General features: G+C 48.5%; 1 protein-coding gene across 1 annotated transcript; it reads left to right on the top strand.

The window, feature by feature from the left end:
• Positions 1-975: 975 nt before the first annotated feature.
• LOC146063097 (extracellular calcium-sensing receptor-like) lies at positions 976-21,015 on the top strand. The gene is made up of 6 exons (XM_083175110.1): positions 976-1,094; positions 12,831-13,122; positions 13,758-14,570; positions 17,482-17,706; positions 18,998-19,121; positions 20,096-21,015. The coding sequence occupies exons 1-6, from the start codon at positions 976-978 to the stop codon at positions 21,013-21,015; spliced, it is 2,493 nt and encodes an 830-aa protein (XP_083031236.1).
• The last annotated feature ends 261 nt before the right edge of the window (positions 21,016-21,276 follow it).

Here is a 21,276-nt window from a genome sequence, read left to right as displayed (position 1 = left end):
ATGCAACGTGACCACACTCCGCACACGGCAATGTACCTTCACAATGCCAATCACTGAGAGTCTTTGCTCAAAGGGACTGACAAGAAGTAACAACCATTTGGGAGTGGCTACAAAAGCACAGGGGTGTCACAGCCAATATCAGGGTGTGTATCTGCCTCCAGCTGGGATCGTGTAAGTATGGAAACATGGTGCCCGCACCGCTACTGCGGCAGCCAGTCCACATGGCCATAGACTCACTTGAGGAGTCGGTGTTCCTCATCACTAGTAGCTGAGGACTCCACAATGGCTTCAGTGGGCTTCAGTGGGTTTCTATATGCTTTTCTGGCCAGCAGCTGCATAGGCATGTGCGTACGGACATGAATCAGGCCCTGGCCCTTATTCAGATCTGATTGCAGTACAAATTTGTTTGGAAAATGGGCAAAACCATGTGCACTGCAGGTGGGGCAGATGTAACAGGTGCAGAGAGAGTTAGATTTGGGTGGGGTGTGCTGAACCTGAAATCTAAATTGCAGTGTAAAAATAATGCAGCAAGTACTTACCCTGCACAGAAACAATATAACTCACCAAAATCTAACTCTCTCTGCACCAAAATAACTCACCCAAATCTAACTCTCTCTGCCCCACCTGCAGTGCACATGGTTTTGACCATTTTACAAACAAATTTGTACTGCGATCAGATCTGAATAAAGGTCCCTGTGGCAGCAACTGTGAGCTAGTATATGTTACTAAATAAAAGGCAACTTAAGTTAGAGTCCACGTATAAGAGACCACTATACCTATAATCTATTATACAATGAGTGTCCTCAATACTAATCCTGTACTGTTATACTGCAGAGTCGTCCTCCTTGCTTCCCTAACAATGGTATATGAGAAGATCCAGCACCGGTCCCGATGATCGTTCTCTTGGTCTTCCTGTCTTTCTTGCCCCTGTCTGTAGGATGGGAACTCCCAGGGTGCAGACTAAAGGCATGGAAGATGGACCCCTTCACCCACCCGGGAGACCTGATCATTGGTGGACTTTTCCTGGTCTACTCTGGGTACGATATCCAGCAGCCAGACTTCCAACAGACACCAGGGCCTTCTTCCTGTAAGGGGTAAGTGAGACATAATAGGGCACTTGGTGGTTGTGGATCTCATCGCTCTAGTCCACTGTGCCGGGAGAGGTTCAGACGGAGGTTTTCATAGGAGGGGATGAAATCCATGTCACCATAGCAAAGATTATCCAAATGAGCTCAACAGTGCAGTAAATAATCCTAGGGTTTGATGCTGAGTCGCACACAAGATGGAATACAGGGAAGGCACTACACCCATCCATCCATGATATGGGCATTACTGGATGACAACTGGTCACATGCATGTCAGACAACCATCCTGAGTGTAGCCGGAGTTACACCATGTTCTATGTCTTAGCAATATGACATTATCATTGGCACCCTTCATACCGGTAAGCAGGCCTGGCAACAGATGGACACAAGAAGGTAGAGGGTGAAGGAGGAGAATCAGGAACCTAAGCATCCAAAGGCCCCAGCTACTCAGGAATCCCCAGAGTCCAGTTTATTTGTGTATGTTGTGTGTGTGTGTGTGTGTCCCATCTGGCTCTTCTTACCTGTGCAGTGTGTGACATCATGACATTTCACCACTTGATGGCACAGGAGCCGCAAAGAGAAGCAGGCAGCAGAAAGTAAGTCTGGGCTGGGCAGTCATAGGGGACTAGAGATTCATAGGGGACTAGAGATTCACAAGGTAGAGAGACACAGGGAGATAAGGTAGAGAGACACAGGGGGGTTAGTCAAAGAGACACGGGGGATGAGGTTTAGAGACACAGGGGGATAAGGTAGAGAGACACAGGGGGGTTAGTCAAAGAGACACAGGGGGGATGAGGTAGAGAGACACATTGGGGATGAGGTAGAGAGACACACAGGGGGATGAGGTACAGAGACACCGGGGGAATAGGTAGTGAGAAAAAGGGGTGATGAGGTAGAGAGACACATGGGAGATGAGGTAGAGAGACACAGGGGGTGAGGTACAGAGACAGGGGGATGAGGTACAGAGACACAGGGGTGAATAGGTAGAGAGAGACACAGGGGGGTTAGTCAAAGACACACAGGGGGATGAGGTACAGAGACACCGGGGGAATAGGTAGTGAGAAAAAGGGGTGATGAGGTAGAGAGACACATGGGAGATGAGGTAGAGAGACACAGGGGGTGAGGTACAGAGACAGGGGGATGAGGTAGAGAGACACAGGGGGTGAGGTACAGAGACACAGGGGGAATGAGGTAGAGAGACACAGGGGGTGAGGTAGAGAGACATAGGGGGGATGAGGTAGAGAGACACAGGGGGAATAAGGTAGAGAGACACAGGGGATGAGGTATAGAGACACAGGGGGGATAGGTAGAGAGACACAGGGGGTTAGTCAAAGAGACACAGGGAGGATGAGGTAGAGATACACATGGGGGATGAGGTAGAGAGACACAGGGGGGTTAGTCAAAGAGACACATGGGGGGTACTCAAAGAGAACCATGGGGGGTGAGGTAGAGAGACACAGTGTGAATGAGGTAGAGAGACACAGGGGGATGAGGTACAGAGACATGGGGGAATAGGAAGAGAGATACAGGGGGGTTAATCAAAGAGACACAGGGAGATAAGGTAGAGAGACACAGGGGGTTAGTCAAAGAGACACGGGGGGATAAGGTTTAGAGACACAGGGGGGATGAAGTAGAGAGACACATTGAGGATGAGGTACAGAGACACCGGGGGGAAAGGTAGAGAGAAACCGGGGTGATGAGGTAGAGAGACACATGGGAGATGAGGTAGAGAGACACAGGGGGAATGAGGTAGAGAGACACAGGGGGAATGAGGTAGAGAGACACAGGGGATGAGGTAGAGAGACACAGGGGGAATAGGTAGAGACACAGGGGGTTAGTCAAAGAGACACAGGGGGGACGAGGTAGAGATACACTTGGGGGATGAGGTAGAGACACAGGGGGGTTAGTCAAAGAGACACATGGGGGGTGAGGTAGAGAGACACAGTGTGAATGAGGTAGAGAGACACAGGGGGATGATGTAAAGAGACACGGGGGAATAGGTAGAGAGATACAGGGGGTTAGTCAAAGAGACACAGGGAGAAAAGGTAGAGACACACAGGGGGGGTTAGTCAAAGAGACACAGGGGGTGAGGTTTAGAGACACAGGGGGATATGGTAGAGAGACACAGGGGGGGGTAGTTAAAGAGATACGGGGGGGGTGAAGTAGAGAGACACATTGGGGATGAGGTAGAGAGACACAGGGGGATGAGGTACCGAGACACCGGGGGGAATAGGTAGAGAGAAACAGGGGTGATGAGGTAGAGAGACCCATGGGAGATGAGGTAGAGAGACACAGGGGGATGAGGAACAGAGACAGGGGGATGAGGTACAGAGCCACAGGGGGGAATAGGTAGAGAGAGACACAGGGGGTTAGTCAAAGAGACACAGGGGGGATGAGGTAGAGAGACACAGGGGGTGAGGTACAGAGACACAGGGGGAATGAGGTAGAGAGACACAGTGGGTGATGTAGAGAGACATAGGGGGGATGAGGTAGAGAGACACAGGGGGAATGAGGGAGAAAGACACAGGGGATGAGGTAGAGAGACACAGGGGGAATAGGTAGAGAGACACAGAGGGTTAGTCAAAGAGACACAGGGGGGATGAGGTAGAGATACACATGGGGGATGAGGTAGAGAGAGACAGGGGGGTTAGTCAAAGAGACACAGGGGGGCGAGGTAGAGAGACACAGTGTGAATGAGGTAGAGAGACACAGGGGGGTGAGGTACAGAGACACGGGGGAATAGGTAGAGAGATACAGGGGAGTTAGTCAAAGAGACACGGGGATGAGGTAGAGAGCCACATGGTGGATGAGGTATAGAGACACATGGGGATGAGATACAGAGACATGGGGGAATGAGGTAGAGAGAAACACGGGGATGAGGTAAAGAGACACGGAGGAGAGGTAGAGAGAAGCAGGGGGATGAGGTAGAGAGAAGCAGGGGGATGAGGTACAGAGACACAGGGGGAATAGGTAGAAAGACACAGGGAGTTAGTCAAAGAGACACAGGGGAGATGAGGTAGAGAGACACAGGGAGAATGCGGTAGAGAGACAAAGGGGGGTTGAGGTACAGAGACACAGGGGGGATGAGGTAGCGACACACAGGGGGAATTAGGTAGAGATACACAGGGGGATAAGGTACAGATACACAGGGGGAATGAGGTAGAGAGACACATGGGGATGAGGTACAGAGACACAGGGGGAATAGGTAGAGAGACACAGTGGGGTTAGTCAAAGAGACACAGGGAGGCTGAGGTAGAGAGACACATGGGGGATGAGTTACAGAGACACAGGGGGTGAGGTAGATTTACACAGGGGGAATGAGGTACAGAGACACAGGGGAAATGAGGTACAGAGACACAGGGGGATGAGGTACAGAGACACAAGGGGGAAAAGGTAGAGAGACACAGGGGGTTTAGTCAAAGAGACACAGGGAGGATGAGGTAGAGAGACACATGGGGATGAGGTAGATTTACACAGGGGAAATAAGGTACAGAGACACAGGGGGAATGAGGTACAGAGACACAGGGGGATGAGGTACAGAGACACAAGGGGAATAGGTAGAGAGACACAGTGGGTTTAGTCAAAGAGACACAGGGAGGATGAGGTAGAGAGACACATGGGGGATGAGTTACAGAGACACAGGGGGTGAGGTAGATTTACACAGGGGGAATGAGGTACAGAGACACAGGGGAAATGAGGTACAGAGACACAGGGGGATGAGGTACAGAGACACAAGGGGGAATAGGTAGAGAGACACAGTGGGTTTAGTCAAAGAGACACAGGGAGGATGAGGTAGAGAGACACATGGGGGATGAGGTAGATTTACACAGGGGAAATAAGGTACAGAGACACAGGGGGAATGAGGTACAGAGACACAGGGGGATGAGGTACAGAGACACAAGGGGAATAGGTAGAAAGACACAGTGGGTTTAGTCAAAGAGACACAGGGAGGATGAGGTAGAGAGACACATGGGGGATGAGGTACAGAGACACAGGGGGGTGAGGTAGATTTACACAGGGGAAATAAGGTACAGAGACACAGGGGGAATGAGGTACAGAGACACAGGGGGATGAGGTACAGAGACACAAGGGGGAATAGGTAGAGAGACACAGGGGGTTTTGTCAAAGTGACACAGGGGTGATGAGGTAGAGAGACACAGGTGGATAAGGGATAGAGACAAGGGGGAATAGGTAGTGAGACACAGGGGGGTTAATCAAAGAGACACAGGGGGGTGAGGTAGAGACACAGAGGGAATGAGGTAGAGAGACACAGGGGGTTAGTCAAAGAGACACAAGGGGGTGAGGTAGACAGACACAGGGGGAATGAGGTAGTCAGACACATGTGGATGAAGTATAGAGACAAGGGGGAATAGGTAGAGAGACACAGGGGGTGAGGTAGAGACACATAGGGAATGAGGTAGAGAGACACAGGGGGTTAGTCAAAGAGACACAAGGGAGGTGAGGTAGAGAGACACAGGGGATGAGGTAAAGAGACACAGAGGGGAATATTTAGAGAGGCACAGGGGTTTGTCAAAGAGACACAGGGGGGATGAGGTAGAGAGACACATGGGGGATGAGGTAGAGAGACACATGGAGGGTGAGGTACAGAGACACAGCGGGGTGAGGTAGAGAGACACAGGGGGAATGAGGTAGAGAGACACAGGGGGAATGAGGTAGAGAAACACAGGGGGGAATAGGTAGAGAGATACAGGGAGGGTAGTTAAAGAAACATGGGGGATGAGGTAGAGAGACACATGGGGGTTGAGGTAGAGAGACACAGGGGTTGATGTACAGAGACACAGGGGGTGAGGTAGAGAGACACAGTGGGAATGAGGTAGTGAGACACAGGGGGAGGAGGTAGAGAGACAGAGGGGATGAGGTAGAGAGACACAGGGGGGATGAGGTACAGAGACACATGGTGGATACGGTAGAGAAACACAGAGGGGATGAGGTAGAGAGACACATGGGGGGGCGAGGTAGAGAGACACAGTGTGAATGAGGTAGAGAGACACAGGGGGATGATGTACAGAGACATGGGGGAATAGGTAGAGAGATACAGGGGAGTTAGTCAAAGAGACATGGGGGATGAGGTAGAGAGCCACATGGTGGATGAGGTAGAGAGACACATGGGGATGAGATACAGAGACATGGGGGAATGAGGTAGAGAGAAGCAGGGGGATGAGGTACAGAGACACAGGGGCAATAGGTAGAAAGACACAGGGGGTTAGTCAAAGAGACACAGGGGAGATGAGGTAGAGAGACACAGGGAGAATGCGGTAGAGAGACAAAGGGGGATTGAGGTACAGAGACACAGGGGGAGGAGGTAGCGACACACAGGGGGAATTAGGTACAGATACACAGGGGGATAAGGTACAGATACACAGGGGGAATGAGGTAGAGAGACACATGGGGATGAGGTACAGAGACACAGGGGGAATAGGTAGAAAGACACAGTGGGTTTAGTCAAAGAGACACAGGGAGGATGAGGTAGAGAGACACATGGGGGATGAGGTACAGAGACACAGGGGGGTGAGGTAGATTTACACAGGGGAAATAAGGTACAGAGACACAGGGGGAATGAGGTACAGAGACACAGGGGGATGAGGTACAGAGACACAAGGGGGAAAAGGTAGAGAGACACAGGTGGTTTTGTCAAAGTGACACAGGGGTGATGAGGTAGAGAGACACAGGTGGATAAGGGATAGAGACAAGGGGGAATAGGTAGCGAGACACAGGGGGGTTAATCAAAGAGACACAGGGGGGTGAGGTAGAGACACAGAGGGAATGAGGTAGAGAGACACAGGGGGTTAGTCAAAGAGACAAGGGGGTGAGGTAGCGAGACACAGGGGATGAGGTAAAGAGACACAGAGGGGAATATTTAGAGAGACACAGGGGTTTGTCAAAGAGACACAGGGGGGATGAGGTAGAGAGACACATGGGGGATGAGGTAGAGAGACACATGGAGGGTGAGGTACAGAGACACAGCGGGGTGAGGTAGAGAGACACAGGGGGAATGAGGTAGAGAGACACAGGGGGAATGAGGTAGAGAGACACAGGGAGGGTAGTTATAGAAACATGGGGGATGAGGTAGAGAGACACATGGGGGTTGAGGTAGAGAGACACAGGGGGTGATGTACAGAGACACAGGGGGTGAGGTAGAGAGACACAGTGGGAATGAGGTAGTGAGACACAGGGGGAGGAGGTAGAGAGACAGAGGGGATGAGGTAGAGAGACACAGGGGGGATGAGGCACAGAGACACATGGTGGATACGGTAGAGAAACACAGAGGGGATGAGGTAGAGAGACACAGGGGGGTGAGGTAGAGAGACACAGAGGGAATGAGGTAGAGAGACACAGGGGGTTAGTCAGACACAGGGGGGGGGTGAGGTAGAGAGACACAGGGGGAATGAGGTAGAGAGACCCATGGAGGATGAGGTGAGAGACACAGAGGGAATGAGGTAGAGACACAGAGGGAATGAGGTAGAGAGACACAGGGGGATGAGGTAGAGAGACACAGAAGGGTGTTTCTAAAGACACAGGTGGTGATAGGCTTGAGAGCCAGGGGAATGAGACTGGAGTGGCTAGCGGGAAGAGATGGCCCCCAAGAACATGAGTGTGCCAGTCCCAGGATTTCTGTTGCGGGTCCTGCATGTCAGTGACAGTGGTAGTGATGATGACTCCTGTGATGTATGGATAAGGTGGTGCAGTGCATACACATCGAGGCGCATGTACAGCTGCACTGGTACCCCATATACTGTACATGCCTAGTCTGCATCTATAGACAGAACACTGCATATCCCTACTGATAGTAGCTGTAGGCTGCCTCTTGTGTAATTCCTAGCGGTGGGAAGCCATTATACAGCGCTGAGTGTATGTGACGCGCTCCACATGAAGCAATGTACCAATAGCATTGGGTATATATAGAATTATCCACTATTATAACAGGTATATACATAACAGATTTGTCCTGTTATATTTGCTGTAATCTCAATGTAAATCTTTGCAATAACAGATAATTAGCTCTGTCCCAATTTTGGGACTAATGGGCAATATTTGCATTAATTACATGCAACCTGGGGTACTCTGCAGACCAGTTGGGGGTACTTGAAAATAACATTGGTAATGGCGGAAGAAGAAAAAGTCTCCCTATGGCAAAAGAAGTCTACCGTTGTCATGGTGACAAACCACGTTGCATCACATCCGGATCTATCGGCAGCGTCATCAGCGTCTCCTTGTGTTTTGCCCAATCAGCAATCCACTGAGAGCTACCTGCGCTGCCCTCAGACATTAGCAAACATCTGCTCTCTGCTGACATAGGTAGAAGAAGTATTAATCCTACAGGCATTAGCGGGAACTCTGGAGACAATACACAGCCAGTGGCCAGACAAAGAGGGACCCGATTCCTGACCATATACTAGTCCACGGCTACCGCTCACTTCCACTTATAAGTACTGTGGATATTTCAAATTGAGAGGAGGGGTACTTATAAATGAAAAGCCTACTCAAGGGGTACGGGAGAGAAAAAGGTTGGGAACCACTGGCATAGAACAAGTCCCAGCACCAGTTTCCTATTCATTAGGGTGAGGGCATTTGCATATCTTGTAACAAGGAAATGGACACACCCAGTGCTAACGAGAACCTATGCTGATATGGGCAAACCCAGTGCTAACGAGAACCTATGCTGATATGGGCACACCCAGTGCTAATGAGAACCTATGCTGATATGGGCAAACCCAGTGCTAACGAGAACCTATGCTGATATGGGCACACCCAGTGCTAACGAGAACCTATGCTGATATGGGCACACCCAGTGCTAATGAGAACCTACGCTGATATGGGCACACCCAGTGCTAACGAGAACCTATGCTGATATGGGCACACCCAGTGCTAACGAGAACCTATGCTGATATGGGCACACCCAGTGCTTACGAGAACCTACGCTGATATGGGCACACCCAGTGCTAACGAGAACCTACGCTGATATGGGCACACCCAGTGCTAACAAAAACCTATGCTGATATGGGCACACCCAGTGCTAATGAGAACCTACGCTGATATGGGCACACCCAGTGCTAACGAGAACCTACGCTGATATGGGCACACCCAGTGCTAACGAGAACCTATGCTGATATGGGCACACCCAGTGCTAACGAGAACCTATGCTGATATGGGCACACCCAGTGCTAACGAGAACCTATGCTGATATGGGCACACCCAGTGCTAACAAGAACCTACGCTGATAGGGGCACACCCAGTGCTAATGAGAATCTACGCTGATATGGGCACACCCAGTGCTAACGAGAACCTATGCTGATATGGGCACACCCAGTGCTAATGAGAACCTACGCTGATATGGGCACACCCAGTGCTAACGAGAACCTACGCTGATATGGGCACACCCAGTGCTAACGAGAACCTATGCTGATATGGGCACACCCAGTGCTAACAAGAACCTACGCTGATAGGGGCACACCCAGTGCTAATGAGAATCTACGCTGATATGGGCACACCCAGTGCTAACGAGAACCTATGCTGATATGGGCACACCCAGTGCTAATGAGAACCTACGCTGATATGGGCACACCCAGTGCTAACGAGAACCTACGCTGATATGGGCACACCCAGTGCTAACGAGAACCTATGCTGATATGGGCACACCCAGTGCTAACGAGAACCTATGCTGATATGGGCACACCCAGTGCTAACAAGAACCTACGCTGATATGGGCAAACCCAGTGCTAACGAGTACCTACGCTGATATGGGCACACCCAGTGCTAACAAGAACCTACGCTGATAGGGGCACACCCAGTGCTAATGAGAATCTACGCTGATATGGGCACACCCAGTGCTAACGAGAACCTATGCTGATATGGGCACACCCAGTGCTAACGAGAACCTATGCTGATATGGGCACACCCAGTGCTAACGAGAACCTATGCTGATATGGGCACACCCAGTGCTAACAAGAACCTACGCTGATATGGGCAAACCCAGTGCTAACGAGTACCTACGCTGATATGGGCACACCCAGTGCTAACAAGAACCTACGCTGATAGGGGCACACCCAGTGCTAATGAGAATCTACGCTGATATGGGCACACCCAGTGCTAATGAGAACCTACGCTGATATGGGCACACCCAGTGCTAACGAGAACCTACCCTGATATGGGCATACCCAGTGCTAACGAGAACCTACGCTGATATGGGCACACCCAGTGCTAACGAGAACCTACGCTGATATGGGCACACCCAGTGCTAACGAGAACCTACCCTGATATGGGCACACCCAGTGCTAACGAGAACCTACGCTGATATGGGCACACCCAGTGCTAACGAGAACCTACCCTGATATGGGCACACCCAGTGCTAACGAGAACCTACGCTGATATGGGCACACCCAGTGCTAACGAGAACCTATGCTGATATGGGCACACCCAGTGCTAACGAGAACCTACGCTGATATGGGCACACCCAGTGCTAACGAGAACCTACGCTGATATGGGCACACCCAGTGCTAACGAGAACCTATGCTGATATGGGCACACCCAGTGCTAACGAGAACCTACGCTGATATGGGCACACCCAGTGCTAACGAGAACCTATGCTGATATGGGCACACCCAGTGCTAACGAGAACCTACGCTGATATGGGCACACCCAGTGCTAATGAGAAGGATACGGGATATATTTACTAAGGCTTGCAGAGAGATAACGGGCCCGATTCAGACCGCCCACCACCCTGCTGAACGCCCCCTCTCCAGCATCCAAAGACCCCCTTGTACACTAACACAAACCCCCTCGAATATGGCCCAACAGGAGAGAACTCGTTTCATGGTCGCTGACCATCAAATGTTTTTCCTCCCCTTCGGTCTAGAGTGACTTTTATTCTGACCGATAGCCACAGAATTCAGGCATGATGTCATGATCTACAGAAAAACTACTCTCCTTTGTTTGGGGCCACGCTTGTCAAAAAGAAAAACTTTTTTGTAATAGTTCATTGGAGCTATCTTACCTGACATACAACCGGTGTAACTTGTGCGCGGGTTTTCCATCCATCCCTTTCCCTATCCTTATATGATGTCATAACCCCAAACAGGCATCACCACACCCGCGTTCTCGGGGGAACGCCCAGCATTTTTATGGGGACTCTGGCGCCCCCTGCCCTCACTTCCCGAAGTAAACGGCTCAACAAGTCTGAAACTCGCCAAGGCCGTTCCCTCCCGGGATTGCGCATGTGAAATTTGCACATAGAAAAACCGCAAAAATCGGGGAAGGGGACAAATTCAGATCCTAAAAATGGGTCTGAATCAGCCCCAAAGTGTAAGGAATGAAGTAGCAGCCAATCAGCTCCTAACTGTCATGTTACAGGCCATTGACAGACAGGAGTTGGTTGTCTAATATGGTTTAGTACATGCAACCCTTAGGGTGATATATACTGTATATATATATATATATATATATATATATATATATATATATATATATATATATATATATATATATATATATATATATATGGTACTTGTTTCCTAGCACGGCCACATATCTTATGGATCGTGTACCTTTAGTTAAGGTACACGATCCATACGATGGACCCGATTTCCTTTGAAATCAGGGTCATTTGGCCGGCTAGGACAAAATATCGGGGGCATCGCGTCGGTCGGGACCGTTAACAATGGTCCCGACGCGACCGACGCGATGCCCGCGATTTCCCCATAGGCTTCAATGTTAAAAAATATTTTAACATTGAAATCGTGTCGGGAAAGGTAAAATATCGGGGGCATCGCGTCGGTCGGGACCATTAACATAGGTCCCGATGCGATGCCCCCGATTTTTACATAGGCTTCAATGTTAAAAGATTTTTTAACATTGAAATCCTGAAAAAATGTGAAAAATGTGAAATGGGCCAATATGACCCATTTCACATTTTAGATGTCCCCGTCGTCACCCCACGATAGACGCCAACCCGAAGCGTGGCGAGCGCAGCGAGCCCGCGAGGGGCGGCGGTGCGCGTCCTCCGACCTTTTCATTCCCCTACTATCCACGTCGGCGTGGAGTTGAGAATAGAATAGTGTGGCGAGCGCAGCGAGCCACCGAGCCCGAAGCGTGGCGAGCGCAGCGAGCCCCGCGAGGGGACGCGGATACCTTCACAGTTATACGCGTCCCCTCGCGGGCTTCACAGGTGTCCGTGGCGACGCGGACACCTGTGAAGTCCGCGAAGGGACGCGTTTACCTGTGAAGGTATCCGCGTCCGCTCGCCATGCTTCAGGCTCGGTGGCTCGCTGCGCTCGCCACACTATTCTATTCTCAACTCCACGCCGACGTGGATAGTAGGGGAATGAAAAGGTCGGAGGACGCGCACCGCCGCCCCTCGCGGGCTCGCTGCGCTCGCCACGCTTCGGGTTGGCGTTTATCGTGGGGTGGGGTGTACGCCGTGACATTTGGGGGGGTTGGGAATATTTTACATTGAATCCAATGTAAAATCGGGTCCCAGGGACCCGATTTACATTTAATTAAAAAAAAAAAATCGGGTCCAAAATCGGTCGGTCGCGACGATCGCATCGCATGCGACCAAATCGCATGCGATGCGATCGACCCGATTTTTCCGACACGACCACCCCGATGTAAATCGGTGTGGCCGTGCTAGGAAACAAGTACCATATATATATATATATATATATATATATATATATATATATATATATATATATATGACAATTCATGCTCTCTATAAATACTTTGCAGGTTCCATATCCGCTATTACCGCGATGTTCTGGGCTTCATGTTTGCAGTTGAGGAGATTAACCAGTCCCCGGACTTGCTGCCCAATGTCACCGTTGGCTTCAGTATCCTCCACTCCTGTATGTCAGAACTCCGTGCCATTGGGGGGGCCCTATCCCTGCTGTCAGGCACTGGACACCCCATTCCCCAGTATGACTGTCACCCGAACTCTGCAATGATTGGGATTGTTGGGGATATGGTTTCATCGCTGTCTGTTCCCATCGCCAGGATCCTGGGGGTCCATCACCATCCACAGGTACCCAAAACATGTTCTGTGCACACACAGGGCTACCAATAAGACCCTTGGATGTAGAAATGCCACAGCTCCTACATATACCTCTCCCTGTAACTATTGTGATCCGTTACCCATAGTCTACAATGGCCAACATCATCTGAAGATGGCATTATTATTTAGTCTCCTAATAACACCACAGCCATATCCAGCGGAGGGCGGCCTTATGTCATTGCCTTGTGTCATTGTCACCTGCCCTTGCCATGGTGTTCCAGTATCTCCCAGCAGGTGTTCCTGTAATCTTACGCATGCACATTGGAGCCGTTGCCTGGGAAACATATTTTGTATTAGTGCATTTCTAAAACAGCCCCACAATGCTGCTGATTTCCCCATTATAATGATACATTCTGGTGCAAATGTTTTTGCTTCGCTAAGCATCAGGAGTCTAGTAGCAAAGAGACAAATGCCAACTGCGTACATTTGCCTTTAAGTCTGTCTTACCTGCCAGCGTGACCCTTTCCAAAAGCGGAGCCATAAACACTTATGTAGCGCACAGCAAATAGGTTATTTGGGCTTTGTATATACTTGTACATTTTTGTGTAGGGTGTGTAGTGCCTGGTAATAGACATGTTAGTAACCTCTGTCATCTGTCCTTTCAGATCAGTCATGGGGCATCCCTGTCCTCCTTGAGCAACAAGGTGGACTTCCCATCATTCCTGCGCACCGTGTCCAACAACGTGTTCCAGAGCATCGCTCTTGCAAGGCTCATTGGCCAGTTCGGTTGGACTTGGGTGGGCATGCTGGTGGTGGACAATGATGTAGGGGAGCAGGGCGGAAGAGCTATCAGGGCGGAGGTAGAGAGAAGTGGAAGCTGCCTGGCTTTCTCAGAGAAGATCCACCTGAGCTACACACAGAGGCAGCTCTTGAGGGTGGTGGATGTCATAAGAGGGAGCTCTGCTAATGTGATAATCCTCCACAGCACCGAGGCCCACGTGAAGGCCCTGCTGGATGCCATGTTTGATGAGGGTGTGACTGGGAATATATTCATCGCTTCAGTTTCCTTCACAATCACACCAGGTCTCTTCTCCAGGAAGGCATGGGTCCTCCTCAATGGTACCATTGGCCTGGTGCCTAGCACAGGAGCTATGCCCGGCTTCCAGGCCTTTCTACAAACATTACGCCCTTCCTCTAACACTACGTACCCCTTTATCACTCCCTTCTGGGAAATTGCATTTAACTGCACATGGTCGGGTGGTAAAGTGGAGCCTGGAACAGACGCAAGGCCCACACACACGTTGTGCATGGGAGAAGAAGACCTGAATGCAATGATTCCTTCCGTATTTGAAACTTATGACCTCAGTTACACGTACCATGCCTACCTGGCTGTATACGCCTATGCGCATGCCCTGCATAGCCTGCTTGGATGCCAATCAGGGGCATGCGACAATGTCAGTAGGATCCATCCCTGGCAGGTAATTGTGTTGTTACATCAATTTAATTACAATGTGCTGGGTGACGCCGTCTACACACACATGGCCAGGTATATACAGGATTTCCAGTTAGGTGCAGAATAGATTCAAGATGCAACTGGACATATGCTGTATAATAGGAGAACGTTGGCGGTCTTCCAGCTTCCTCCGATACTTTGTGCCTTCATGGATGCACCCTTAGCATTATAATAAAGACCATCATGCACACAAGCGTTACACATGTGACAGAAACCGTCCCAGAGGTCCTCTCACCATCCAAACATACATAATACAGTGCTTAAGGGCAACAGGTACAAAAAGTGGACTGGTTAAAATGGTTGACATGACAACAAATGACACAAAAAAATTGGACTATCCTTTTGGTGACCTTTTAAACTATCTTTTCCATGTCAACCTAATGACCCGTCAACCATTTGGCCCAGTTGACCTATTCCGTGTCGATCATATAGGCTTGACCTATTGGCTGCTGATCTAATTATGGTTGCCTTTATGACCCACACCTGTAAGAAAGGTTCATTTCCTTCAGGACCCTCCTCTTGTGTCACATCTGGTCTGCTCTTACAGTAAAGAAGCGGTGATGGTGATACCGTCTTCCACCGCTTCACAACGAATGACCCCTTGCCCTCTGTATGCTCCACCCTGCAATGAGGTTATAAGAGGATGTATGCTAATCAGGAGACCACTAATCCTGGCTTTGTCTTATTTACACCAGGGAGACTTGCGAGGCACAGAGTGCCCGTAATATTGCCTCTTCCCATGTAACCAACCCCCGAACACAAATACCACCTCCACCACTAAAGTCATCTCTAGAGACTTGTGCCCATCTCTTAAACGTTGTTTAAGGGGATGTCCATCAACAACACCAATTTCTGTGGGGGATGGGTGGTGGGGGGGGGGGGGGGGATCAGCACACATGTTAAGGCTCTCCGGTATCCAGGTGAGTAACACAAGCTAATGCTGCAGATATTTGCTGCTAATGTCACACATATGTAATTGCCAAAGCAGCCCGCACATTGGCTACACAGTGTACAAGCTCCTAGGAGAGGGGTATGTGGCATCCCTCCCCTGCACTCTGCATTCACACAGACAGCAGACAGGCAGGCAGGACATTACACTGATTGCATGTGTTTAATGTTATATTCCAGCCATCTTTAATCTCTTATTGCCACAAAGTAATAAATGGGCCTCTATCGATCGATTTATCAATTTTTGGCAATTAAGACCAGGAAACAGATAAATTGTTGGCGCCACACTTTACCAATACCAGGATCCTTTTGGAACCTAAAATAATATCTAACACCCACGGAAGGCTTTCCTGTTCCTCTTCCTTCCAACAAAGGTTGACAGTGAATTCAGATTTATATGGGGTTCAGAGTGCTCGGGGTGCACGTATAGACCTGCAGCTCCAATATATACCAACCTTGTACAACCGAAAAAGAATCAACAATATAAGAACAAAGGAATATTGTCAGAGCGCCGTCTTCTTAAGAACAAAGGAATATTGTCAGAGCGCCGTCTTCTTTTCTCTTCTCTTTCTGTGTTTTTCAAAATGTTTGTCATTGTTTTATATGCAAAAAAGGGGGGAAAAAACACACGTGTAGAATTGTGACAGATAGAATGGGGTTATATAGGTGGATTAAAAGAGTTTGCATTGGAAACCTTTTCTTTGGACTTACACCATAGGGGACTACCTGGAGGATCATCACTGCCTTGTTTTATTTTGGGATACATCCATGGTGGGCTTTTACCTTGGTTTATTTTATTTTGTGAAGTTTATTATCTGAAATAAATAATTTTATAAATACATTTTTGATATTGTGAGATATATTGGAATAGAAGATAAAAATAAGCCTTGATGAGCTTCATCCCATCTGACGAACTATGAGTTTGGTGACCGCCCATCGAAAGAAACCACACACACTTATGTGAGTGTTGGACGTTCCATCTGCTTTAGAAAGACACTTTGCATCCATCTATATAACCCCATTCCATTTGTCACCCAATACTTCAGTTACAGTCCTACATGTGTGTTTTTTTTCCCTTTTTTGCATATAAAACGAGGAACATTTTGTAAAACAGAAATAAAAGAGAAAAGAAGTACAAATGTAGAACAGAGGGGGAAATTTACTAAAGGAAATTTGTAAAAAATAGGTGTATTTGTATCCAGAAATACACTTATTTTTTACATTTACTATCCCGAAAATACGGCAATTCGTATTCGTATTGATAGCACATCAATACGAATACGAATTGCCGTATTTTCGGGATAGTAAATGTCAAAAATAAGTGTATTTCTGGATACAAATACACCTATTTTTTACAAATTTCTTTTAGTAAATTTCCCCCAGACTCTCACAGAAGGCGCTCTGACAATATTCCTTTATTCTTATATTAGTGAAATTCAGATGTGCATATCCCCCTCTGTTTATACTGGTCCCCCACCATCTCAAGATGCTAAGCTGCATTGTTAGGATCCGGTAATCCTCAGTTCCCTTAGGTCGCCAATGGTGATGGGTGCTAACCTTTTATAAACCATGATTAAACATCCAGAAGAATGGTGTTTATAAGAATGGTCCTTCACCGTGTCCTTCTGTCAATGCCATTTCCCATCTGCTAGAATTGTCTCCCCACTAGGAGTACCCATGACTTCATGTTACCATGCTCGGTACTTATGTATTATCTGGGCTCCCATGTTAAATGCACCCCATTTTTTCATACCCCTACTATCCAACTACGCATGGAGTTGATATTATATAGTGTGGCGAGCGCAGCGAGCCACCATGCCCGAAGCGTGGCGAGCGCAGCGAGCCCCGCGAGGGGATGCGGTCTCATAAGAAAAACGGGAGCCCAGATATTACATAAGTACCCAATGCTCTCTTTCCCGGTCCCACAGGTCCTGCACTCTCTTAGGAAGACTCCTTTCCGGGCTCGGTCTGGGGACACAGTGACTTTCAACGCCAATGGGGATATTTCGACTTCATATGACATTGCAACCATTCAGATCCTGAATGGAAATTTCCGGTTGGTAACGGTGGGATCGTTTAATTCTGGGGCAGCGTCAGGTCACATGATTATCATTAACACAAGTGCCATTTTGTGGAATGACCGGTTTTCCCAGGTGAGTGGACTGGGCACATACGAGGGGGCTGTTAGAGTCAAATGCAGATTAGAAAACTGGAGCACATGGCTGGCATGGGCACAGAGGCATGATTGGCTGGCATGGGTCAAGAAGGAATGATTGGCTGGCACAGGTCACAGAGGTACGATTGCTGGTATAGGTCAAAAAGGAATTATTGGCTGGCACAGGTCACAGAGGCATGATTGTCTGGCATGCGTAATAGAATGATTGGCCGGCGCAGGTCAAGATGCACAGGTCACAAAGGCACGATTGGTTGGTACAGGTCACAGAGGCATGATTGTCTCCCATGGGTAAAAGAATGATTGGCTGGCAAGGATTACAGATGCATGGGTCACAAAGGCACAATTGGCTGGTATGGGTTACAAAGGCATCATTGGCTGGCACAGGACCGTAGACATGATTGGATGGCACAGGTCACGGAGTCATATGCTAGCTGCAGGGTAGATGAGAGTGACCTGACTTCTGTGTCCTTGCATCCTGGGCCAGAAGATGCCTAAAGCCCCGTACACACGGGGGAGATATATTGCTCAGTTTCTCCTTTTCATCAGCGACCAGAGATGGTCGCTGATGAAAAAGAAACTGACGGGGGGAACCTGGCAGTGGTAATCAGCTGGTCACAGGAGCATGTTCCTGCGACCACTACAGGGGTAAAAACGGGAGCGCGCACCCGGCGATATATCGCCGGAGCACACTCCCATCGCGGGCAATATGGTCGATTAGCGACCATATTTCCCGCGATATTACACAAAATCACCCCCGTGTGTACGCACCTTTACACAGCCATGGGGGGGGGGGGATATTCCTCATTAGGGAAGTGGCCCCAGTGGTGTTGAGTGTGGCCTCATCCCCTGGCAATGGAAAACTCAGGCAGCAGATCTCTGTAATGACCTTGAATATAGTGAGGTCACCTTCTAATGTGGAATCTGCCCAGGGTAAAACCACTTAAAAAATAAATAAATTATCAAAATAATTTTTTGTTTTAAGATAAATACGTTCAGTAAATGTTAGGTGCATACAAATTTTTATTTTAATTTGTTTTACCTCAGCAATGAGAAGTAATTATGGGACCTTGGTACCAGGCACATTCCTCGCCACCTAGTGCCACTTGGCAGGATGGAAATGATCCATTGCAGATTATGAATCTGGATGGCATTAACCCTCCACAGATGATTTCTGTAGCAGTAACTATTGCAGGATTTCCTGTCTGAAATGTAAGAGAACAGTCGCTCGCACATGGAAATATACAAACCTGTCCTTGCTGTATCTGCAGGTGCCGCAGTCAGTGTGCAGCCAAAGCTGTGGCCCCGGATACCGGAAAGTCACCAGGCAGGGGCTGCCCCTGTGCTGTTTCAACTGTGTGCTATGCTCTTTGGGGGAGGTCTCACACACTACAGGTGGGCTCGGCCTAGAGTATGCATCTGACATGCTATATATATGCTTTGTGTGGTCTGATCATAGCACCACCACTTATCACTTATACTATGGACTTGCACAACTGAGGTAACCTTGATGTTGGTGGAGCCCATATCTTTGGCCATATTTATGCTAACAACCTCTTATATGATATTAAATAATATACACAGAGAAAGCATGTACACCAGGGATGTGGAACCTGCGGCCCTCCAGCGGTTGTTGAACTTCACATCCCAGCATGCACTGCTACAGCTTTGCTAATTGGTTATGCTTAATCTGCTGCAGGGCATGCTGGGATGTGTAGTTAAACAACAGCTGGAGGGCCAAAAGGTTCCCCATCCCTGATGTACACGGAACTGCAAATAGGTACAAATTGTCAGCTAGATTATAGGATGTAATCCTAGGCATACTTGCATAACCTCCCAGAAGGCTCCAGAAAAGGAGGGCAAGCCTCCCACATGTCCCTTAACCCCCTGTACCACCATTCGTGGCTCTTTGTGGAGGGGGCAGGGCTAAAATTACTCAAATTACAGCATTGACTTATTGAGGGCGGGGCTTATATCAAGCTCTGTCCCCACCCCCCTCCGGGCTGCTCCAGAAATAATAAGTAGGCAAGTATGATCCTAGGTATTATCAAGTTATTCACAGTGGAGAGCAGCTTCCACCATAGTATCAATGTATTGCAGAACCCTTTACTGCTTTCTGTATTTTCTATTATTTTAATTTACGCTAAGGGATGCGAGTCCTGCTAGGCCACTAATTACAGAGAGTTCCAGACTGACTGCTACTCAGACAGCTACCCAACAATATATGTTTATTTTGTATCATGAATTTTTGTTCTAAAAGTGTAATGGGTTTGGAGTCCAACTGGGAGAATAAATATATTATTATATTACTATTATTATTAATAATTTTCTTGAAAATTGACTATGCTGAAAATAAATGTCCCACTTAGATTCAGCAGACTGCGTGAAATGTCTGGGAGATCAGTGGTCAAATGAAGAACGGAACAAATGTGTCCCAAAGATCATAGAGTTCTTGTCATACGAAGAGCCTCTGGGAATTATACTGGTAACCGTGGTGACTGTGTTCTCCATCTTGGCTGTCTCCATCTTAGTGGTATTCGTCAGGTTCAAAGACACCCCGGTCATCAAAGCCACCAACCGGGAGCTGAGCTACATCCTGCTGGTGTCTCTCACCCTCTGCTTTGTCTGCTGCCTGGTCTTCATTGGCCAGCCTTCCACCGTCCGATGCCTCCTGCGGCAAATGCTTTTTAGTGTGGTCTTCTCCATCAGCATCTCTTCCGTCCTGGCAAAGACTATTATGGTGATCCTGGCTTTTACAGCCAATAGGCTAAACAGCCCCTTAAGGAGATGGTTGGGGCCAACCATCCCACGTTACATTGTAGGACTGTGCTCAATGCTTCAGGTAGGGATTTGTTCTGCTTGGCTTCATAATGCACCCCCTTTCCCAACACTCAACACAGACATAGACAACCATAAGATAATCATTGAGTGTAATGAAGGACAAAAACTGTTTTTCTACATGACGTTGGGGTTCATGGGCTTTCTGGCCCTGGTGAGTTTCATGGCAGCCTACTTGGCCAGGAATCTGCCGGGCAACTTCAATGAGGCCAAGCTGATCACCTTCAGCATGCTGGTCTTCTGCAGTGTCTGGCTCTCTTTTGTCCCAGCCTACCTGAGCACCAGTGGCAAATACACAGTGGCCGTGCAGATATTCGCCATCCTGGCCTCCAGCGCTGGACTCCTGATTTGTATATTCCTTCCCAAATGCTACATTATCCTGCTGAGGCCAGAGAAGAACAGCCGAGAGCACTTAGGGGGCAATAAAGGATTTGGAAATGTAAGACTGTAAAATAATTGCTAATAAACTAATTATTAAAGTAATATCTGTATACAAAGCCTGCATTGGAGGTTGGAACTAGTGTTAGATGACGATTGACCTGGAGGAGACAAAATGGCAGAGATTATGGAATAGAAAAGTAGATGAATACATGATGCTTGATTCATTGCTCTGAGGATCAGACCATGATTTGAGTGTCTGCTCAAGTGAGGAATAACCAAAGAATGGGCCCCCAATCACTTTACAGCTACGCAAGTCAGCTCTGTGCCATGT

Source organism: Crinia signifera, chromosome 3, assembly GCF_055691185.1.
Source record: "Crinia signifera chromosome 3, ASM5569118v1, whole genome shotgun sequence".
Lineage (NCBI taxonomy): Eukaryota > Metazoa > Chordata > Amphibia > Anura > Myobatrachidae > Crinia > Crinia signifera.
The sequence above is the reverse complement of the archived record's forward strand: the minus strand, read 5'-3'. Positions and strand labels throughout refer to the sequence as shown.

Excerpts from the sequence above, each read along its gene's own strand:
- LOC146063097 (XM_083175110.1), top strand. The coding sequence starts at position 976 with ATGGACCCCTTCACCCACCCGGGAGACCTGATCATTGGTGGACTTTTC. Across the intron at positions 13,123-13,757 it reads GGGTCCATCACCATCCACAG|ATCAGTCATGGGGCATCCCT; the intron begins GTACCCAAAACA and ends CTGTCCTTTCAG. Across the intron at positions 14,571-17,481 it reads GTAGGATCCATCCCTGGCAG|GTCCTGCACTCTCTTAGGAA; the intron begins GTAATTGTGTTG and ends CCGGTCCCACAG.